General features: G+C 38.0%; 1 protein-coding gene across 5 annotated transcripts in view; it reads right to left on the bottom strand.

The window, feature by feature from the left end:
• NGLY1 (N-glycanase 1) overlaps positions 1–22,754 on the bottom strand; it is a 29,710-nt gene extending 6,956 nt beyond the window's left edge. For 3 of the 5 annotated variants that reach the window (XR_013921730.1, XM_080338669.1, XM_080338670.1), the window contains exons 1-11: positions 22,593–22,754; positions 21,091–21,205; positions 18,706–18,948; positions 15,270–15,429; positions 11,846–12,068; positions 11,001–11,122; positions 10,454–10,599; positions 10,159–10,269; positions 5,003–5,167; positions 3,511–3,699; positions 9–186 (exon numbers count right to left, since the gene is read on the bottom strand). Coding sequence is in view for 4 of the 5 variants with exons in the window: in XM_080338669.1 (XP_080194795.1) it covers positions 9–186; positions 3,511–3,699; positions 5,003–5,167; positions 10,159–10,269; positions 10,454–10,599; positions 11,001–11,122; positions 11,846–12,068; positions 15,270–15,429; positions 18,706–18,948; positions 21,091–21,205; positions 22,593–22,720 (1,780 nt within the window). In the remaining variant the exon portion in view is untranslated. Of the gene's footprint in view, positions 1–8; positions 187–2,152; positions 3,085–3,510; positions 3,700–5,002; positions 5,168–10,158; positions 10,270–10,453; positions 10,600–11,000; positions 11,123–11,845; positions 12,069–15,269; positions 15,430–18,705; positions 18,949–21,090; positions 21,206–22,592 lie in introns of those variants that run through there. The other 2 variants (XM_080338672.1, XM_080338671.1) reach the window with 2 other exon arrangements.
• Between the last annotated feature and the right edge of the window lie 306 nt (positions 22,755–23,060).

Here is a 23,060-nt window from a genome sequence, read left to right as displayed (position 1 = left end):
ATACTTACCTCCTATCAGAGCAATTTCTGCTGTTGGAGAGCAAAGCCTCCACTTTATTCTTCCACTCTGAAATGTCTGACTGCTTGTCCTAACAGAAATGTTATCTATTTTTAGACCAACTGACTTGCACTCAAACTTCCAGCTGATGGAAGCAGAGGATGAGCCCTCTTTCCGGGCTAAATAAACCTAAATGGAAGGAAGACAGCATGTGTTTGATCATCTCAAGTTTTTGACATTTAATTAATCATTGTAACAAGGACATAAAATCTTAAGATAACACATTTTCATTTTTTATGAAGCCGCTGAACCTTTAGAACTCTACATTGTAAAATTTTGTATATAATCTCTTTTTGAATCCATAAGTCTGTTCCTCAGGTAATTGTACATGTACATAGTCCTTCACTAGGGAACACTAATCTATTTCAACATGATTGGTAAAGTTTAAGCCACAAAAATATCTAAGTTTATTATTTAAATAAAGAAGCAGACTTCTGATTTTTATGTAAATGCACAGGCCCACACACTTTGGTTTTTCATTTAATTCTTCAGTATTGCTGATGAAGAGAACTGTGTATCAGTATTTTAGATTCTTCAGATGTGGCTGCTGGCTGCACACTGCTTCTCCAGGATTTGATATGTCTTGGTTAAAGCAAATCATACATGCTAGCTGTATACAAACCCTGTATAAACATTGTTTGAACTGTTAGAGATTTGTGTAATTTAATGTAGTCCTAACCCCGCTCTAAATTTCATCTGGCTGGACAGTAAAACTCATACGTTAACATTCATTAATGTTACTATGAACCCCCATAAGAATTTTGTAATGAGCATCTGATGATCCTTTCAAGTCTACCATCTTCTATCAGCAAACCAAGATAACAGACATTATAGATTAAAGAGTCAAAACTGCCACGACCCTTTCAGAATCTTTAGTTAAGAAAACTTATCAAAATTCTCTTATGTCCAGGCTTCTGATTAATGTCATACTGAATGGATTTAGATAGCTCTTTAGTTGTTAATCTGGAAGGAACAACACTGAATTATAATAAAGCACAGTAGTTTGTTTTACTAAAGGTGTCACCCTAATATAGAAATGTCATTGACAGGTTATAAAACAGAAATTTAGTGTTACTATGCACCAGGCATAAAAATGTTAATTCTCATGTTTAAGAAAGCTGAAAAACCCCAAAGGTGTGAGGTGTTACACTGAAAATTACCTATGTAAACATAACAATTTAACCTGCTTTCATGTGAATATAATCTTAAATGTTCATGAAAGTGCCGATCTCCACATATTTTTTTAAGTACCTCAGCTAGTTCTAGCAAGAGATTTCCCTTGATCAGATCCTAGCGAATTGCCATATTTGACTAAGGAAGCCAAAACACTCCATTAATTACTACTTGATCAAGGTGCACTAAACATAGGCTTTTAGAAATAAAAACTAAAACATTAGCCTGTCTCATCTTCCATCATAATATACAAGCATTTAATCAGAAAAACAGAAGTTATAGCTCCCTTTTGTGTCTTTTTGACTGTCTTCTAACTTTCGTACCTGGCTACTCTATTTTCAGTACTATTTTTAAAAAGTCTGAATTCTGGAAAAAAACTCATTTGAATTCTCTTCCAATGATGTAATTCTTCTGGAAAAGAAGCTTTTAGAAACCCACAAATTTCAGATCTACAAGTTCTTACATTTTTTATTACTACCTACTGTGGTCTGCTTGTTCAAGCCCTGGTTGCCAAGTTATCTCTGGGTAATCTGATTAAATTTCTGTTTTGTACCTGTTTTGCACCATTAAGTGACACTGAATAGTGAAAATACACAAATACAATGGAGATGTCTACTGTCAGATTGGCCAAGATGCTTATCTATTTGAATCATTTTGATCAACGACAATGCAAAGACAATACATAACTGATTGTTCTTTTGTGTTGCTCCTCAGCTAACATTAACACCTATAGTTAACTTTACTGTGGCTTTTGCATTTAAATTCCTTTCCATTCATGACATACTAAACGAAAAAAAACAAACTATTTCTGTGAAGGCTTCTTTGGCTGGTAAGTTTCTTAGCTGCTGGATCAAATTCCAAATCCGTACCTTGCAGATCTACTAGAGGTGTTACAAAAAGAACATGCAAACCCCAAATCCTTCCCTCTGCTGTCTCCCATAATACAAACAACCCTGACAAAAAGTAATTTTAGATTCATGCAGACGTTCTGCAGGATGCTATTCCTGTAGAACTAGAAGGCCTTACGCACAGGTCTGACATATACCTGGATCTGTAGCTCCTAATTTCTCTAGGCCATCCTATCGTGCTTTATCTAGAAAAACTGAGCTGCTATTGAATAAAACAGTAAAGCCTTTCTTCCTGGTCTTACAGATTGGTCCCTCCCTGCTTTATCTGATTAGTAGAGTTGAGCAGAACAGCAGACTCATAATTGGTTTCAGTGCAAAGACGGTAGGTTTCTTGCAAAAGTGAGGGTGACTGATCACAAGAGACTTGAAGATACAATGTGCTGTCAGATTTTTAGCAGATTCTACGGAAGCAGAGAACAGTTGTCCGCGATTCTGAGTTTTTGTTAGCTCTCTTTTCCTATTAGACTACCACGTTGTAATATCTTTTATATTATTCTCCAGTTTCTTCCCTTTTTCTTTCTCTTTTACGTAGAATAAGCCCTTCAAGATATTCCCCCACTGCATTTTGCAAGTCAGTTACATCTAGACCCAGCATAAAAAAAGCTCACAAGACAGTTATATACTTAGCTCCATTTTTCATCAATGGGAAGCAAAGCATTGCCTAAGCTAGAAGAATATTTGGCCAGAGACCTTCCAGACTAGTGAAATGACAAGGGAACAAAGCAACAACGTGCCATAGTCCATGACAGGAATGCTCAGTTCCTCAGTAGGTAGCTGTTGCAGAAAAAGCTGTTTGCTGGTAAATGACCCCTTCCCATCTTACAGGCATCCGTTCTCTTCTTGGATTTAGAGCATACGACTCTTCTGCTGCTCAGTGTCCTGACAGATGGAAAGCGTATACAATAATCTGGATAACTGACACCTTTTTGCCTTCTTGCAGATGGAACTGTAATATTTAGGATGACAATTTCTTTTTTTGGCCGTGTGTCAAGCAGATATCATACACTATAAAGTTATTCTCCAAAACAAAACAAAAACATCTGGCGAGAAGCACTGCTTTTCCATAAACCGGTATTGTGTGCTTGCCCAAAAGCGTAAGAAGGAAGCAATTTTATCCTCCTTTAGTGAGGATTTTACCTACCTGCAGATAATTTAGTCATCCTTTCTGAAAGACAAGCTAAATTTATCTCCAACTTCTTAAATTATTTGACAATCTTACCTGAAGCTTAGCTGTAACATTTACTAACATCAGCTAAATTCTAGAGGCATCAAGAGAGGTTTTGATGCCAAACATTGCCAAGGGTTTTCTGTCTTATTGGAGTTATCATACTTTCAGGGTAGATTTTATGTTTTCAGTAATTGTCATCCTTACCATTTTCCAGTCTGTTTCAATCTTTCTCCAGATAGACTCTGCCTTCCAAACACCTGTTTCCCAGCCACTGATCTTTTCATTATTACTGGAAATCCGTGTATAACTATCTTCTACTATATTGTAGATGAGGTGGAAGAGTTTAGATGTTTTCTCTTTTTCAGAGGGGACAAAAATTACTTCTTTTCTTTTCTGAAAAAGGCAAAACACAAAAGCAGCTTAATTCCCCAAAATATTTCACTAAGAATATGTAACTTTTAAATGGTATGCCATGGTTTCCCAATATAGTTTTGCTGCCAACTGATAAAAAAAGTAATTTTTAAGAGAGGTCACAAACAAAAGCATTTCTGCAAAACAGAAGTTTTACACCAGTTTCCTACAATAAACGTGCAACTTTTCTGGAGGGGGGGCACTAATTTTATTTTTTAAATTTTCACATGATTACTTTTGGAAGCAAATTATTAACAAAATAAAATAAAATTAGCAAATTCAAGTAAGATACTAACATGTTAAGAATAAAATGCCTACAATGTTGAGTATTTTTCCTGTACAATCAATAAATAAATGGTTAATTTAAATAGGAAATTAATTCTATGATTATTATATTCAGGTATCTGTATATGACAGTTTCCAAATCAACTTCAAAAAAAACATAAGGTACAAACTTCATAACTTCATATTATTATCTTTTTTAAAAAAAAAATCGTTATTGTCCTGATGAACAGAAAGCAAAACTTTTAAACTGTGGAAAACTGAAATAAACTCTTAGTGTCTCAAACTTAAAAAAATCTTACTAAACTCCTTAGTGTCACCTCATATTGTTTATTTAGGATTGTCAGTCATTCCATATGACAGGATCTCTACAAAACTGACATAATAAGTGATAGGTTAAGTCACATATTTGCATGCTGGCTCAAGCTAAGTATGGTTATGGTTCTGGGAAGCTGTATCTTAGCATAAAGTCATTAAAAAGAAAAATATTATTTTCAAAATAGTAAAAAAACATTGATATGAAAATTAACTGAGCTTATTATTTAAGAGATTGTTCCATTTACACAATCCCCCACATTGCCCCCACATTGTTTTATTAACAAAAATTGCTGGTGAAAACCTGATTCTAGGCTTTAATCAATAGTAACTAATAATATATATAAATTTAAGTTTTCTTGACTGCTTTCAACTGCCTTAAACTTTCTAGTCCTGTCACACTGTAACTACTCAAAAGGAAAAGTCTTTACTAACTTCTAGGAGCAAAACACACTTTAGATCAAGGATTCCCAAACAGTTCTAGAATCAATGGACCACCACCAATCCTCAAATATTTCTTATGGACCTCTACTAAATTCACAAACTTGCACCTAATTTTTTTTTGCATTTCAGTATTTGAACTACATCTGTAGGCCACCTACCATAAGTACTATTCCTCTGCAGACCATAATCATAGAACCTCTAGTTAGCTACTTCTAAGATGGCCACCAGTGCAAAAGTTAAATACCTCTGGACCAATTTCACCTCTGGCTGTTCGCCAAGCCATTGAACCTGATGTCCTTCCACCATATTCTCCAGGTTTAGGTGTTTTAGGAGAAATAAACTCAACAAGCTCCACAATTGTTCTTTCCAAGAGCTCTCTTCTTCTATTTTCTGACAAAGATTGTTGTCTCTGAAAATACATTTAAGAAACAAAGTAAAAAATTCAGAAAAGACTGTATTTGTAGTTCTGCTCTAGAGTGACACCAGTGGGGGAAAAAAGAACTGAAAAAAAACAGACTAACATTTAAAGTCTAGACTCACTGGTAGAAACATTGATCTTGTACCACACGTGCAAAGAAAAATCTGTCTAACAGCATAGTTGAGAGCAGTACTTTTTCTGTGAATGGGCATACACCAACTATGTGGATTTATTTTAAAATGAGGTTTGTGCTATGTTTATAATACAATTTCTTAGATGATATAACACTTCCGTAGCATATTTTAAAGCTATTCATATGGATTCTGTACCATAGCTGTTCTTGATATTATTTGGGGGAAGAAAGCAAGTATAGTTACTTGGTCTAATTCTTCTCTAAGGTGAAGTGATTTGGCTGACAACTGTCTTGCTTTTGTGATTAAGACCAAACAAAAGATACAGTTGGTCTCTGAAAGAATTATTTCACACTGACTGACTCTATCAAGAACAAACTATGACATTTATATTTTTGCAGATATCAAAAAAACTGAGAAAAAAAACTTATCACCTACACTTCCAGGTATACTAGTGGAAAAGAGAAAGAAATATATAGCACGCTTTCTTTACCCACACAAAAAAAATGGTATTTTTTTGTAGACAACTTAAAAAAAAAATCACTGAGAGGCTGGGGCTTTGTCTCCATGATTTTCATGTCAGAGAGAACCGATACATGGAGCCTTTTCCCATAACTGTGCATACAGCTACACAGGCTTGGAAAATGAAGTTCAACACTGAGTATGCAAATCATTATACACCATCTTTGTTTTCTACTATGTTGATTGCCCAAGGCATGCACACTCAGCCCACTAGGAACTAAAACTTCAGGCCAGTAAATATTCCAGTTATCTCAAAAATAGTCCTGAACTCTGAAAGTTTTGCTATTAAGGATGAGAAAAGATGCATTTGAAGGGTTTTTGCTCCAGACAGCAATGTGGAACTGGATAAGGGAAAGTAGACACAGAGAAATGATGAGAAACAGCTCCAGCTGAACAAATTCCAGCTGCCAAATACTAGCCCTACCACAGCAAAGGGGAAATACACCTCTGCTTGTGTTGATGGATGACGAGCAGTGATTCCACAGTCCCTCACGAAACACCAGGCCTTCCTGAATCTAACACTTCCCCAAGCACTTTGGGTATCCATATGCAATATTACGGATCTCACTCCAGCTCAGAGGAACTTTGATATGGCTTACCCTAAGTTAGCAAAACTGATCTGTAATTTTCTTTGAGCTACTTTGACACAGGGAAAGCCCAGCGTCAAGGGTCACCACCACTGAAATTAGTGGTGCCACATTTGTTGCCTTTACTCTGCAGTTGTTGTAACAGTATCTATGTTAAAGAACAGTGCTTCAGCACAAGTGGGGTGTTTCAGAAGACAGGCCTCTTACTATGTGTGATACAAGAAATTGGTAAGCTCCTCAACTGTAAAGAGAACAAGTATGCTAATTCTTGTCATGTCCCCCCACCCAGTAGACTCTTGCATATAAATGCTAACAGCCTGTAAGACACACCTAACACCCAGACTTTGCAGAGATCAACATTGCCTGTGCTGGGAAAACTTGCAACTACGTTTCCTACAAATGAGATCGTCATCAATAGCATTGACGTACCAAAATGGATTCCAAGAACTCCATTATCAACTGTCATGGGCTCAAACTTCCTGCTTTTGTTTTTCCTTAGGGCTTTACACTCTCCATATATGCTCAAGCCCCACCTTTCTTTGGCAGACAAAGGGAATAGGAAGGAAGCGGGGTTGTGAACTGCAGCTTTAAGATCAGTACTGCATCATGTGCAAGTTATGCTGTTGATGCTTCCTGAAGGACTGTGTTTTAGGAGACGAATAACCTGTGATTGAAGTGGACCCACTGTTAGGTAAGCAACAGATAATTCGATGGTAGAAATTGAATTTCAAACCTTTAAACAAGGAATATGGGTTCATCTCACACCAATCACCATGAGGTGGTTACAACTTATCCTAAATTACTAGCTTTCCTTTTAAGAGCTGACCTGGTTGTATTTATAATAATTCACAATCACCACCAAGAAGTGAAGCCTGGAGCAAACAAAAAATAATTTGTTTCCCTGCCCTAGCATCCAGTCTCCAACACAGGCAGTAAAAGTTCAGGATTCTCTTCCCACTTTCTATAGGTGTAACATACAATGGACGGGAATAGGGCAGTGCCCATACAAAGCAGGTGAAGAAAAACTTTGTAATCGGGTGTGATATGGTACTATAGAATAACATTACATGGTTGCTAATCCACAGGCTACATACCCATTTATGAATGTCTAACCTAAATAAAATATACAATATTTCTGAAAAGTAAAATAGCATACTGGATAGACTAAACTATCCTTGCTTCTTTTCCATTTAACAGTGACGGTCACTCAACATCCTTTGAACTGTTGTGTTGTCTCTGCTTGGCTGACAGAAATGCAGAGAAATAAAGACCAGACCCATTACTCTTAATGCAGGAAAAGGACAATAATTATCTCTTCGATTCAATTTTTACTAATACTGGAGTCTAGGTGACAATGTATACTGCACACTGTGCTTCTCTTCAGTTGTAACTTAAAGGAACTGAGTTTGAAAGATGCAGAGCTCTGCATCAAAAGATATCAAGGCTACGATCTCTCCTAGTGGGTAACCAGTCTCAAGGAGATGACGGGAAAAGTTAGTGGAGGCCTCTGCCTACATTGGTCACCTGCTGAATGGGCTGCAGTGAAAAAAATGGCACACTAGCTGAAATGGAGACTTGTGACTGAGCAGTGTAATGGAAACCTGCTATAAAATGCCTCAATAGTTCTAGGAGTGAGCTGCCTTACCCCTCTACTGACTGCAGAAGCTTCCAAATATGATCCTCACAGGAAGTTTTTAATGGTCCCTTGATTCCCACTGCATTGTCACCTCAGAATGAACTTAAGGAAAGGCCCCCTGACTAGGCCAAATGTAAGAAAGAAAAACTGTTCTTTTAGCAACCTGAGGGCAAACTGACCCTAAGTTCCCGAAATCCCATTCCAATTACAATAGACAAAAGAAAAAAATGAATAACAGCAGTTATTTACAGGGATTAAATCTACTATCAATTTAATAAATTAATTGAAAATATTCTGAACATCTACTGGACAAAAGGAAGTGTGAGTGGGAGGAGAGAATAAAACATCATCAAAAAGACTGACAAAGGTGTTCTAACAGAATCATAAGATAGCTCTAATAATGTGTGAAAGCACTAGGCAAAGCGTGCAGCGTACAGGAGGGCTAGGATTTTCCATGTGAAGAGAAAGAAAGAAGAAATACAAGAGTGTCTTGAAAGTGCATGGATAGCCTTCTTTCGTGTACTCAATTTTTAATTACATTTTCATTTAAAACATGACCAAAATGCCTGTTCTTTCTGTTTGAAAAGTGCTCATGCCAGCTTACAAGCTGCACAGTCCTATAAAGTGGGTAGAAAAAAATAAGAAACAAGCCAACAGACTAGCATGCAGCACCATCTCTTGGAGACGGAAATGTGCTTTTTTACTGGAGTGCTCCAGACTTCTGTAAGTGAAACAGAGCATGATCCTACGGTAACATCGCTGAGGTGAGAACAAGGTCAGGCAAGCCAGCCCATGAGTAAGTTGCTTGTACTTTCCTGATTCTATCAATCTTGTCAGAGTAATTTTTCAACTTGCTAGTGCCCCATTTCCAATCTAATCTCTCCCTATGGACAACTGGTGGAGAAGAGTCTGGTGGCTGGTTTCTATTGCCAGTAGATCAGAAAAAAGGCCCCTTGGATCAGTTTTGTAGCCAGCAAGGCTTCAGTGCTCAGAAAGGACACCATCAAATTCCTGCAACCCTGCACAAAGCACAGGCATTCCTCAACTTGGATTTCTAATCCTTTGCCTCCTTATATGTTGCTACTCTGTGGTCAGCTGTCTCAGTGCTCCACTCTGCTATGTGACACTAATTTTTCATTACTGATAAAACATTTGAGGCCAGGGCTTGAAATAATACATCCAGCTCAATTCTGCACACTCTCACTGTGTGGATATAACCAGAGCAGGCCAGGAGACCTCTAAAAGGGCATGATCTGTTTATGAAGCCATCATGAGAACTAAAATTTCTATGCACAGGAATTAGCCCTAGAAGGAAAGGGGGAACAAAAATGGAACCTTATAGATGGTTCAAGGTTTCTAGTATTCTAGTATATTGAGTCAAGAAAAGTTCATCCTGTCCCAAGCAGGGAGCAGAAAAAGCTCAGCAGAGAGGTGCCAAGTGGACTTGGGTTCTGTGACTACAACACACAGCTGCAATGGCTTCCTGTGTTTTGGGCATGCTAGGCAGGAACAGTATATGTGGCTCTGAGTCAAAGCTCTACTCATGCTACCAACACTCTTGAAGGTCTTAGAAACAGCCTGTCAATTATTCCTCCTCCTTCTTAGAGCTTATAAAAAGTCAGGGGAATCAAATAAGGCCTACATTTCCTATAACTATAAATACTGTTGTTTTTAAAGTATAGCATTATTGATGCGGAAAATATTCAGCCACCCTCAAGGCATCTGCATAGCTGCATAGTAGTTGTGGTTTACCCCTGACATCTGTAGATGCACAAGTCTGCTGCAAAGCCATCAAGAAAACATATATATACAGTATGTATTATATCTATATATACACATTGTAAATACACATACATTTGACTATGTAAGAGATTATATGATAATCCTTCTATTTACCATTCTTTATCTTATTTTACCTAAGTTCAGCACTGATTCTTATGTATTCAGTGTAAAACAAGGTCTGTATAAGTTTAGCAGCATTTTACATTCCATAGCACATGCACGTTCCTATCGTGTTACGAAATGCAATCCTCTTCTCAAGGACTTCACATTCTGGAAAAACACTTATGTTTCACTTAAGAAATCCATTTAAGAAAAGCTACGTACCGTTTTATTTAGTGCATTAATTGTTTCACGCAGTGTAGCTTCACTGAGTGCCGTCCTTCTAGTGAGTACTTCTTTATGCTTACAGCTGTATCTCCAGGTGACATCAACAACCTCAAGCACAAATTGAAGAAGAAAATAAAGCAACCAAAAATTCCCATGTATCTTGCTTCATTTAAAGAGGCTAGCTCATCAAAGTATGCTCTTCTATAATAATTCTGGAAAACATGCTAAGATGGAATACACCACACACTTGCCTCAGGGTAATTTTGGTTTTTATTAACATCATTAATCCTACCTCATCTTTGGAGAATGCAAATATGTAGGAGAGCTTCTTTCCCCATCCAGTTTCATAGAGAAGAGGTTTATCACAGACATTTTCACAGGGATCACAGTGAAGCCATCTTTTCTGAGATGAAGAATATACTTCAGTCCATACATGATCTATAAAACAAAGGCCAAGAATAAACAATGAATTATAGGGATAAATTCCCTCTTCTAATATTGCAGAATATTGTAATTTTTCCTGACTTATTGAATGAAGGAACAGGTGAAATAACATGTTTTAGGTTCACCTACATTCAAAAAATTTACCAGAGCTTTCTCTTTCTATATTAGGATCATTAAGATTGTATCATTCTGAAGTCAATCATCTACCCTTACTTGCAGAATTATATTTCTTCTCATCAGGCAATACAGGAAATCAAACTTATACTGTCTGTCTTTGCTGAAATCTGTAACTTTATATGTGGTCTGATAGCTAATATAATCTGAGAACCATAAAATATATAACCTCATTATGCGTATGTTTTCATTAAAATTACAATACTCTAGAATACTGATACCTGTACAGTCCCAGACATATCTAGCTTCAAAGCCTGCAGCTCTGCAACACAGTGTAAAACAGTTGGCCCACTCGCCACAGCGTCCACATCTGGTTTCCAGAAGTTTTTCAGGGTTATTATACCTACAGAATAAAAACAAAATGAAGCCAGAATAATTGAAAATACATTTCACCTTTTAAAATCTTTTCAGTGTAATTCAGTCCATGGAAGACAATAGAAATGATTGCTCTACTGCACAACACAAGTGAGAGAAGAATGTTTTTATAATACTTTGACTCACATAACTCCATCTTATGTTTATCACAGCACTGAAATGAATCTGTTTTGGTTTTTTTTTTTCAGTTTTCTAAAGTGACTTAAACTTTATCTTAAAATACAGGGGTTTATGCTGGTCCTTTTAATAGTTAGCAAAAATATCAACAAATCTGATATTTGCTTTTTTGCTATAGACTTGGCAAAAGATGTGCATTATCCTTTGTGATCTACCACAGAAGTGAAAGTTTTTCTTGAAATAAGAAAAACCTATCCACATACTTTGCCAATATTAACATACTTTATTTAGAAATTTCACTGTATCAACAGTAAAAAAAAAAAAAAAAAAAAAAGAGAGAGAGAAAATCAGTCAAGTATTCAGAACAAGGCCACATAAGATTAGCAATTTTTAAAAAGAAAAATATTGCTTTATTTTATAGAGCTATTGCAGATTCATCAACCATCATGTTGCTTAAAACCGCTCTTCTAATCCTTTTGATCAACAACTTATCACTTGTTCAGAAAATGTACAAATACAAACCTGTCTCTGGAAAGACAAGAAAAAAAGCCAAAGCAAATCTTTGTATGCTCACCTTGGGAATCTGTTACACAACTGACACTGGTTACAGTAATGGTTTTCCACTCGGCTGGCATCCCACCTTAGATCATCAGCAGTAGGCAACAGGTAGTCACTTTTGGGCTGTGTCTGCCCACCACACCTGCTGCAAGGAAGATTATTTACCCAATGAAAAAAGTCATTCTTAAACCAGTCCAAGAGCTCCAACAACAAGAAGTCCTCTTCATTCACATGTGCACCTGTAAAATTTACACAACACACAGGTCAAATGGAAATATAATTTAATTGAACTTCCCAGTATCTACACAGATCACCATCTCTGGGCCTTCATTACATTTTAGAAGTTTAATTATAAAAAAAGCTTCATATGTTACTTAAGCACACACAAAAAAGAAAAATCTAAATTCTCAAGATTGAATAATGTCAAACTGTATCTCTAAAGAACAAAAAACTGCACTCCTAAACACCACAGTGAGAATAAGGAATTGCTCAGAAAAACAAGTTAAATAGACAGTGAAGCCTGGTGAAGTTCCTCATGCTCCTCATATTATTCCAGGGCTTTGAGAGAGAGTGTTAATTCTTTATCTGCTCCTAAGTATTACTTCCTATTCTTAGCTAATTAACTAGGAAGAACAATTGCTTTGATTTCATAATCCCAAAGAACCAGACACCAGCAGCAGTCTAGACAACCAGGTGTAATATGAACAGGCTTTCTACAAACACAGCTTAATTATTGTAGAACATTTACATATATCATGTCAACAAAGTTGAGTTTGTTTATAAATTCAGCAAATAAACACCTTTGTCAGCTTATGAAAGCTAGACATAGAATGTCTTTACTTTTCTACTCTAGCCAATTCCACCACACCAGACCACCAGACTCTTCTGGCCCACTTTCCTGTGTTCACAACAGGTGTTAGAATCTACTCACACACACTGTTGTTCTTCTGCCACCTGGAAATAACGCCACTTTACCTAATTAACAAATTAAAAAACGCATTCTTTCAAAAGGGATACATCCCTTCAAACTCCTTAGAGTCTTTAAATCTGTATTCTGCTCCCATGCCCAGAGAGGTACTCTTCCTTTTCAGATTCATAATCCTTCAAATAGGTCCTCCTATTAACTCCATCATCTAGGCCACACTGCAATCACATATATTAATACGTGGTTATTTTATGTACTACAGCTTGCTTGTAATATAGCACAGACAGATCTGACTAATGAATATGAAGACAGAACAATAATTTATAAAGATGCCATTTAAAGGAAGCCATGCCAAATTTGTCCATTAGTACATCCTTCAGAATGGCAAAGAAAGACTAGGTAAGACGTGTGTTTTGCTTATTTAAGCTCAATTCACATCTTCCTGTGAAGCTGAAACAATCTTTGGTACAAAAGACTCTGTGGGGACCTTAACTCTATTAAACACACATTACCAAGACCATGAAGCTCATGAGAAAAGATCATCTGTTAATCAAAGCAAGAAAACCTAACTTTTAGTTGTAGTAAAATTTCCGTTTTTACTTATTAGATATGAGAAATATTTGTGCTGAAACACTCAGACAAGGTGTTCTTGCTTACAAAATGGAGATCCTCATATAATCAAGTTTTCTGCTAAAAAACTGACCGAGAAGATTTTGAGCATATTGTCATTTCCTGGATAACAACATACTAATCAGAACCCACCTATGAAAATATGACTGCTATCATATGAATATTCTTCTCTTGGTTTGTAAATGAAATCCTTCATGAAAAACATTGCATGGAGAGCATAACGAATGTGATTTATTTGAACAGAAACACTCGTCTGTGACACGCAGCTATTTTTGATTGCACAATCCATCTTTCTAATGGAAGGTGGTAAAGGGAAACAGTAAAAAAATGTCTGTACTTCTGATCAAACTTCCTGAACTTCTTAAGCCAAAAATACCTATTATGCATTGCGAGGGAAGTCCTAACAACAAGTGTCCCCAAGCACTAAGCAGTTACACCCACAGGTCACAGTCTTGATACAGCAACAGGGATAAACCAAAGATCATACACAGTCCATTCTCAAATGAATGCTTCCACAAAACTCTTTTAAAATGCTTTCAGACTGTCACAATCCAAAACAGCGGAGTTCTACCCTTTCCCCTTTATTTGTATCTAAATTAAGGTCTAGAAGCCATTTTGAACAGACCAGCTTGATGGCTTGGGAAGATGCACCTGGGAACACCACCCTCCTCCTTACTTCCCCTTTTAATAATGTGCACAGCAAAACGAGGGATGTCTTTATTTTTCGTTTTAAAGGAAGTTAAACAGTTTTCATTTATTACTGCTAAGTCTTTTCCCCAATGCATTGTCCTACGCTGCAAAATGAGAATGATTTGTACTTGTGTGGTTTCTTATTTCCCAGTATAGCTTTACAAAAGAGAAAAATTACTAAGAAAATCCATTGTCTAAAAGTTCCCTAATGCCAAAGGCAGAATTACATATCAGTGTGTGGTTGCATGAGACATCTCAAAGTCATTTATAAAAATGATAAGAAGCACTTATTTTTGGTTTGCAAATCAACAGCACTCCTATCAAGTTAGCAGAATTGCTTCAGAGTCTTCTACCAAAGATTCGCAGTGAAAAGGACTTTTTGGTTTAAATATGACCTTGGAAGCATCTTTTTTTTTTAATATTTATCTTGTACAAGTAAAATAGTCACTATATAGCTGTAACAAATCTAAAATTGTCACTTGAAAATAGAAACATGTCATATTTAATTGACAAAGACTTTGTACACTCAAAACAGATTTGCATTTACAAACATAAATTTTAGCCACTGATGCCACAAATATTTATGCCTATATTTCACTTCTAGCTCCAAAAGGATGGCATGTGAACAACACTATTCATTTATGCTTTAGACAGAAAGGTGATTCTTTGTATCAGGTTGTGTCTTGGAAAGGTCTCATGCAAAATCTCACCAATAGTATCACTTTAAAAAGAGAAGTAGCATTCTGAAATTTTATTCTGAATTTGGAATTGTAACACATATGGGAAAATTGCACTCTGAAAATTTCAAAGCAAAGACTACTCAACCAAGAGGCTCCTCTCATCGTAGCTATTTCACTCTAGATGCAAAGGATACAACAGTACACACTCAGCCCATTCGTTTCCCCAGCATTGTTTACTACTAATTCACATATTAAGCACTAAAGGATGGATGACAAAAATGAAGTAAAACAAACAAACAAAAACCCCACAACAAACATAAAAAACAACACAACAGAAGTGAGGAGAGAGAAGAGTAGAAAATTAGGAAGAAAGTAATTCTTTTTTAGAGACTGCATTTGGAAGCTGCAGACACATGACCAGATCCACACACCTAAAGCACAGTAGATACAGGCATCATCCAGATGTTTGAAAGAATATTTCTACTTTCATATACATTATAAATTGGTAGCATTACCTTTGTCCAGTCTTGTAGCTTGTGCTAGTTTTTTCTGAGCCTTCCCTTTCAATTGCTGGAGGGGAATTGAATCTAGTGCTTTCTGCTGAATAGAAGGATTCTCGTACATCAATACAAGATGCTCAAATTTTGTTTGAAGTCCTTTCAAGATATTTGCAGCCTGCAAAAGGATTTTCAGTCACAAGATGATTTATGAACTTCCACCGTAAACCAGAGGAAATAAGCTCTCCTATGTCAGTTTAAGTCAGTCACAATTCTATACTCATAGTTACATTATATATTTCTTTACAGGTGAAATGTTTATTTCTAAAGACATGAATAAAAATTGCAGATAGCACCACCCAAACTGTAAAGCCAGTTTTCTCATCTTCAAGCATTCTGAATGGCGTTGTGAATGAAAAGTAGGATGATTCAGAAAAGGCATTTCTGATGGCAATTTTTTTTACTTACTTTCTATCCCCCACTCCCCATATTTCTTTTGGACACCTTTTACCTGAAATTCATTCCGTTTCCTTGACATTGCTGCATCAGTTCTCAGAACTCCATTATTGATGAACACTGCTTGTCTGTTTCTTATTCATGAACACTGCTTGTCTGTTTCTAGTTCTAATTCTACTCTGACACAGATTTGAATATATAGCCCTGTGACCACATACTGAGCTGTGTATTTCACTACAAATCAAATATAAGGACTAGGCTTCTTCAGTCAGTTATCCTAAGTATCACTTGGTGGCAACTACATGTTACACCCAATAAGGTACACCTGTATCTACTAAGAGAAACAGTTCAAGTTAATAATAGTGGAATTCGCAGCTGAGCATACAATTTACTCCCATTTAAAGAGGGACAACACATGAATTGAAATGGGATTTTAAAATTAAGAGTCTGGCATATTTTGGGGGGAAGCCTGGGACAATCCTAAATTACGTTTTCTCCACTACTAGCTCATGCTTCTTTAGCCTCATTAACTACCACCTTTGTTACATCAAAAAATCCCACAGATTCCCGAGGTGCTAACAGCAAATGCAACATAATTCACAGACGTGAGAACACTGCAGAAGACTTCTTTCAAAGGAACATTTAAATTAGGAGTGATTATTTTGATGCTGGACAGCACTATGGGACCGGTCCCTACTTTTCATAACTGCTGGAACAGAACAGAACTGGTTTTGCTCTTCCTGGAGCTCATCAGCTGTAGGTAACTGGTTTAGCATCACAAACCCAATTGTGTTCAGATTTGTTTTAATGCAAGTTGAAAGAACAGAAATAAGGGAAGTTAAGGACTGTGAATGTCTTATAAATCTTCATGTTCTGTTAGCTTCCTGAAAGACTGTTCAGAGATATTGCTCAGCACAGCAGAAAGTCTCTCAGATTCTTTGGCAAGAACCTCACTGCAAATTTAAGTTTGGCTATGTTCCTCCTGTAATCACTATGCCATCCAGGAAGGTATCAGAATCCATCCACCAAAACAGTGACATTTACAACCTTTCTCCAAGTCTCAAGAATGCCTTATGATAAGAAACAGAAGAGCCAGAGATGACTCAAAATAACAATGGGTTAGGTCCCTAGAACAGTACCAGTTAGAAGTATTCCCGTGCTGCCTCATGTAATCTACTTTTCCCTGTGCTTACCAGGACTCCCACAAATCACAGGTGTAACACGCAGGCAAGAAATAAAAATGCTTGCATGACAAAACCCACTCTAAATCTCTCAAACATCTGACAGCAGCACATACAACAATACAACTATACCTCTGCAGTATACTCGCTGAAAAACCAACACCTACTGCTGTGCAAGCCATAGCTAGGAGGAATTTTATGGACTTCCTTCCAATCAACCCAGACTATACAGACCAAATTCAATGGCTCAGAGAGTGAGCAGCATAATTCCCTGAAGTGATCAGCTGAAATACAGCATTCTAAGAGAGTGCCAACACTGCATTAGCAATGTCTCTAAATTGCAATAAGTTTGGTGCCACCACTCATGTTGAATCTCAAGTATGGAAAAATAATAATTGCAGAGAAATGGATCCACAACTCTGATGGCTAGCATAAATCAGGGCAGAACAAATACAAATGAGGATTAGCCTCAGACTACATCAAACACCAACTTGAGATCTGCAGCATTTTTCTCATTCCAAGATCAACACAACATTTAAAGCTTCCAGTACCAACCAGTACTTCAGCAAGTCACTCTAGAGGTTTCATAATCCCTTCTAGCCACCATTACAGAAGCAGCTGAAACAGTAAAACCCAAGAAGCAGATCAAAATTTAAATAAACCTAGACAGTATATTTCAAAGGCAACTACTGGCATGCTAAAATAATTAGATTAAATGGCTCAATATTCAAGTGCCTATAACAGTTTGGTTTTTTTTTTCCCCAAAGGACATTATGGGTGATGATGGGTCAGAGTGCTCTCTTTCCCAAAAAGCCATCACTTCAATCTGTGCTTTGCCATTTCTCTTCCAATGATCTTGGATAGCTACTGGGAAGAAACAGTATGTCATAGTTAAGCACTCAACAATATACTAATAGTATCACATAAAAGAGACAAACTCTGTTTAAGGACATATGAGAAGCAAGTTGTTGGAAGGATTCATCTTACATCAATTTTTAAGACTGAAGTGATACTGATCCTTCAGGGCAAAGCTTTTTAGAAAGTTAAACTAAAGCATCTTTCAAACCTTCTATCAAAGGCATAACATAATTTTTAAAAGTTGCATGATGTGTTAAAAGTCTCCTCCCATCAGGTCTGGTAACATCAGATGAAGGATTCTGTCTTGATAGGGAACTCCATCTCAACCTCTTAGACACAGAAACAGCCCAAACAACTATAGATTTGTCCTTGGCCTGGCTAAATTCCTCTCTCTCACAACAGTCTCATGTGAAAAAAGAAAGTCCTCACAGGCTACACATACAGGTCATAATGCATGAACTGAGATGCCAACAATTATAAACATAACGGTTATGGTCCTGTTCTTTTACTGCCGCTCAAATACCAAACACAGTAGACAGCCCTAGTCTCAACTTACCCCTCTCACTCTTTGTTCCTTGTTGTTCCCTTACAATACAAATCAGCTTTTTTTTCCATGACAACTTGATCAATAAAACATTTAAAGAAACCTTCAACAAAATATCTTGCTAATACTCTATTTATGGCATATTTCATGTTGAAGTTAAACAGAGACAAAAACCAAAAAAACCAAAAAACAACACTCAAAAACTTCAGAAACCATCGGAAAAATTAGAAATTCCTCTAGTTCAACATCCTCCTCAAAGCAGCGTTAGCTACTAGGTCAGACCAAGTTGCTCTGGGCTTTATTCAGTCAGGTCTTGAAAACATCCGCCTCCTGAGAAGCCTGTCCCAACACTTAACCTTCTTCAATCTTTATACCCAAGATTAGTGCACCTACAAAGTTTCGAGGTTATAATTACCGTTTCAAGAGATTGCACAAGTGATGTTTCTGGTTGTTGACGGGCAGGGGCAAGAAGAGAGTCAGCAGGTCTTGAAGGCTGATGTGCAACTGTCTGAGTGCTGGCCATAGTTTCAGAGGATCCTGATCTGACGATTTGATTTGACTCATTCAGTCTGCTACTCCTCTCTCCTGCAATTAAGTCTCTGATTTTACGTAGCTGCTCAATCGAAGCTTCCTTAGGGAAAACCAGGTGAGTTTCTCCCTGAAATTTGGACAAATTAATTCAGCAGTTAATGCAGGTCTAAGCTAGTCAGCAGTTTGTATGCACTGCTAACAGCTGTACCATTTAGTGGAAGTTAGCACACAAAAGCTTAGCAGGATCCAGCTTTTGGATTAGGTCCCCCACAGCAGAAACTATTAGATCAAGAAGCTACAGTCAGTCTAGAGAAAAAAGCGCTCATAACAACATGCTTTTGTTAGCAACTTATTCTGCAGAGCCACACATGGACAATGCAATTATGATTTGGCAGAGAAAGCAGCAACAACAGAAATGAACAACAAATGCTCAGTTGTCGCAGTATAGCAGCGAAACATTAGGCAATGTAGGCAATGCAGAAGTACAGACAATGCTGGGGGAACAAGTCCCTAGAACAGCATCTGCTGGAAATTCTCTTCTGTATGATACGTTTTAGGTTTTGTAAGTTTTCAGATAGGAAATATTATTCTTATTGAGACCTGCACCCAGCTTGGTTTCTGGGCTCCTATTTTTGATTGTAAAATGATTACTGGTAGCATAACAAAAGCTCAGTAATTATGACAGAAGCAAGTATCAGTGCACTTAACATGAAGAGTTAGGTTACCAAAACCATGAACATCCTGAAACCTTCACAGTTCAAGAGTTTCAGTTTCCACCACTGCTACTTTTGTATTTATTAAACTGAGAAATTTGTTTATCCACAGTTACCTTAGGTCATCTCTCATTGCAAACACATGGCTTCACTTTAACACTTGAAATTGTCACAAAACTAAATGGAATGTATAAATCCAGTGGAAGTGTCATAATTTTTAACTGAAAAAGTTGGCTTACCACACAGAGACAAAAGAAGGAAAAATTTTAGTTATCGCAGTTGAAGAGAAGTTTGTGAGCTCCAGCCTCAGTTGACACAATAACCGTAAGACTGAGTCAAAATGCTTTTAAAAATCTGACAGAAGCGAGAGCAGCACTTTATAATGTGTTTAAAATGCCTATGTTATAACTGCTTGAGTGCTTCACTAGTTAGATTGACTACCTCTTGGCCAAAACACATCATTAAAAGTCATGTCCTGAGCACCAGAATGAGAATAAGACCATTTATCCCTCTGTAGTTATAATTTCTTTCAGCATACTTTTTTTTTTTTTTTTTTTTTAACATTAGGACTACTACACTAATAAATTTCACCAGAAAAGAAGGCAAAGGTCTCATGACAACTGGACTTAAATAACATAATGTATATACCCATACAAAAGTGCAGCATTAAATAGACAAATTAAAGCAAAGCAAGAGTTGTTTTTTTAACCACAGCTCTTCTGTAGTTTCAAAGGCTGCTTCAAGCTTTGGTAGTATAAGTTCCAGTAAGACAGGGACCATTTGAGGACACAAAACAATCTTTGCAATATATCTTTTTGACTGCAACAGAATCAATATTCACCCAAAACTATTCTAGGATACAGTTTCGTAACTATTTAAAATTGGTAAAAATCCCACCCTCCCACTACTTCAACAGTCTGTTGCCCTCCACTGCCGTCATGACAACACTAGTACTTGCGCAGCTGCACTGTGAACTGTTTGAAAAACATTTCATTTTTGTTTTGGTTTGGTTTTCTGTTTTGGGGGATTATTTTTTAACCAGATCAGCTTCCCTTATCTAACTCACCGTGGGGGCACACAAGCCCCACTGCTGGTAAGAATAAGCAGCAGAAGAGCAGGATATTTTTTTTGCACCCATTCCAAATTACAGTTTCAACACACAGATCTACAATACAGAAACTGTTGTCTGATATCCACCTAATAGTGGGCTGCTACTAAGAGATTTCCACCCCATTTCCCACCTTTTCCTTTGTGCCAGCATGGATACATATCTGACCATTAAGCAAACTAGTTGTATGCCTGAACAGCAGAAAACCAATTTTATCACAGATCAAGTTAGCTCTAGCTCCACCAGATTACCAAAGTAGCCTCATCTACATTTTCTGTTGGTTACCTACAGATATTTGCAAACAAGGTTTGAAAGAAAATGAAGAAAACAGCAACTGGGTTAAAATCTAATTCCTTGCAAATGTGAAAGAAGAAACAAAAATAAATCTAATTTTAAATTTTAGTGTGTAAGCTGATGAAGGCACCAGAAATGACTAAATTATACTCACCTCTTGAAACCCCATCTCAAATAAACATTCAACTGCTCCTCTGACAGGCAACAGCCTCGTGGAAAATGCTGGATTTCCAATCCGAATTAATCTATATTTTTCTTCATAAGGATTCCTGAAGAAATTAAAAGTTTTAATAATGGTTGCAAATTAAGTAAACACTTAAAAGCTGGGTAACTGTACTAAGCAGTATTAGTCATTCATAAGATATTTTTTAGAAGTTTAGTTTCATTCACACCATGTAGACAGAATATGAAACCTATCTAAAACTTTTACTTCATCTATGTATTTCTGCATTTAACTTTGAGACTTAAAAACCTGTTCTAAATTTTAGTTTGCAACTTAAGTCCATAAATATGTGTTTGGTAGCCCTGGCCAGCAGATCTTAGTCTGCAGTTACACTTAATGACAACTGCAAATCCCCCTCTACCTGGTAGCATTCTAACTGAGCTCCTCGGCATGACACTAGATGGTTTTAGGGCCACTACAGAAATTATGCTAAACTCCCTGGTACACAGGTGAAACCACCATGGTCTCCTTGCTTCTTGAAGGGCTATCTCTCAGTTCTCCTTTCCTCTTTCAACTCTTCTAAACCTTCTTCTCTCATCTCTTTCTTTAAAAGGAGTCAGCCCAGGGCCCACTGTTGTGTCACACAGAACAGTTTTTGCAAATGATTGACAAACCAGATATAGACAGGGAGAGGCAGCTCATACATCTTGAGCTGCTGGATGACATTAAGGTCAACTGCACATATTGGTGTGTATATATACTCTACAGAGCCACCTCCCGAGAATTCAAGTATAATTAACTCTTGATACCAATCTTACTGAGTCAGATGAGAAAGGCAACAGAAAAATCAAGTCACTATTTTAGCATTGCTTGTTATGCATCTACTGATTTCAGATGTTTAAACACTTGCAGAATCACGGCCAATGCAGGCTTTTATGTGTAACGCAAAAAACAAGCCTTCAAAACAAACCAATCAGCAACAAATAAATAAAAATCCAAGCCACTACACACATAACGTGAGAGACAATCTTATTTTTAAATAATGACAAAAAGAAACGAGACATTTTCGAACTTCAGCATTACATAACAAAATCGAACCGCAGGGCTCATCTTTGAGCCGGTCTGTCTGTAAGCCCGGAAATAAACTGCTGCGAATACGCTACGATAAATTGCTTCTAAAGCTTTATTAGCCACAGAAAACAGGAATTACTAAACTGACAATCGGACCGCGTTTTCCGAAAGACGGCCCGCGGTGCCCTCAGACCCCTTGGGCGCCCACGCACGGCCGCGACCAGCGAGTCACGGCCAGGAAGCGGGCCGAGCCCCTCAGACCGCCGAGTCGCTGCCCCCCGCCAAGAGGGGCAGGCGAAGCGCGGGCCCCCGGGGCTGAAGCCGCACGTTCCCGACAGCCGCCGCCACGCCAACCGACAGCGGGCCGGCCGTGACAGGGCAGCGACCCAGAGGCCGGGCTCCCCCGCCGCGCCCCCGCTCACCGGAGGATGTTGTCCGCGTAGGTGAGGAGCAGCCGCGACGCCTCCAGGAAGATCTCTCGCCCGTTCTGGCAGAGCTCGCTCACGGCCGGGGAGCCCGGCGAGGAAGAGAGGCCCACGGCGGCCGCCATCGCGCCACCCTGGCACGCGCACCACAACCCCCCCCCCCCCACCCCCCAGCCGGGCAGCGCCGCGCCGCAGTGCACATGCGCAGCCGGAGCTGTAAGGTCACTGCCCTCACACCTTGTGCCCGGTAGGGGGCGGGGCGGGCCTTAAAGGGCCAGAGTGGGGTGCGGGTCCTGCCCCGTCTGGAATCGGTGAAGTTAGAGGAGCTGCTGAACTGCTTTATCCTGGAGATTTTAACCGCGTTGCAATCCTGACCCGCTTCTGAGGTTGGACCTCCTGATCACACGGGGCTCTCAGGAGCTCCCTTGGCAGGCGACAGTGTTATAAAAGTAAATAAACCTCCTT

Source organism: Nesoenas mayeri, assembly GCF_963082525.1.
Source record: "Nesoenas mayeri genome assembly, chromosome: 2".
Classification (NCBI taxonomy): Eukaryota; Metazoa; Chordata; class Aves; order Columbiformes; family Columbidae; genus Nesoenas; species Nesoenas mayeri.
Note: the sequence above shows the minus strand (reverse complement) of the source record. Positions and strands in the feature narration are given on the sequence as shown.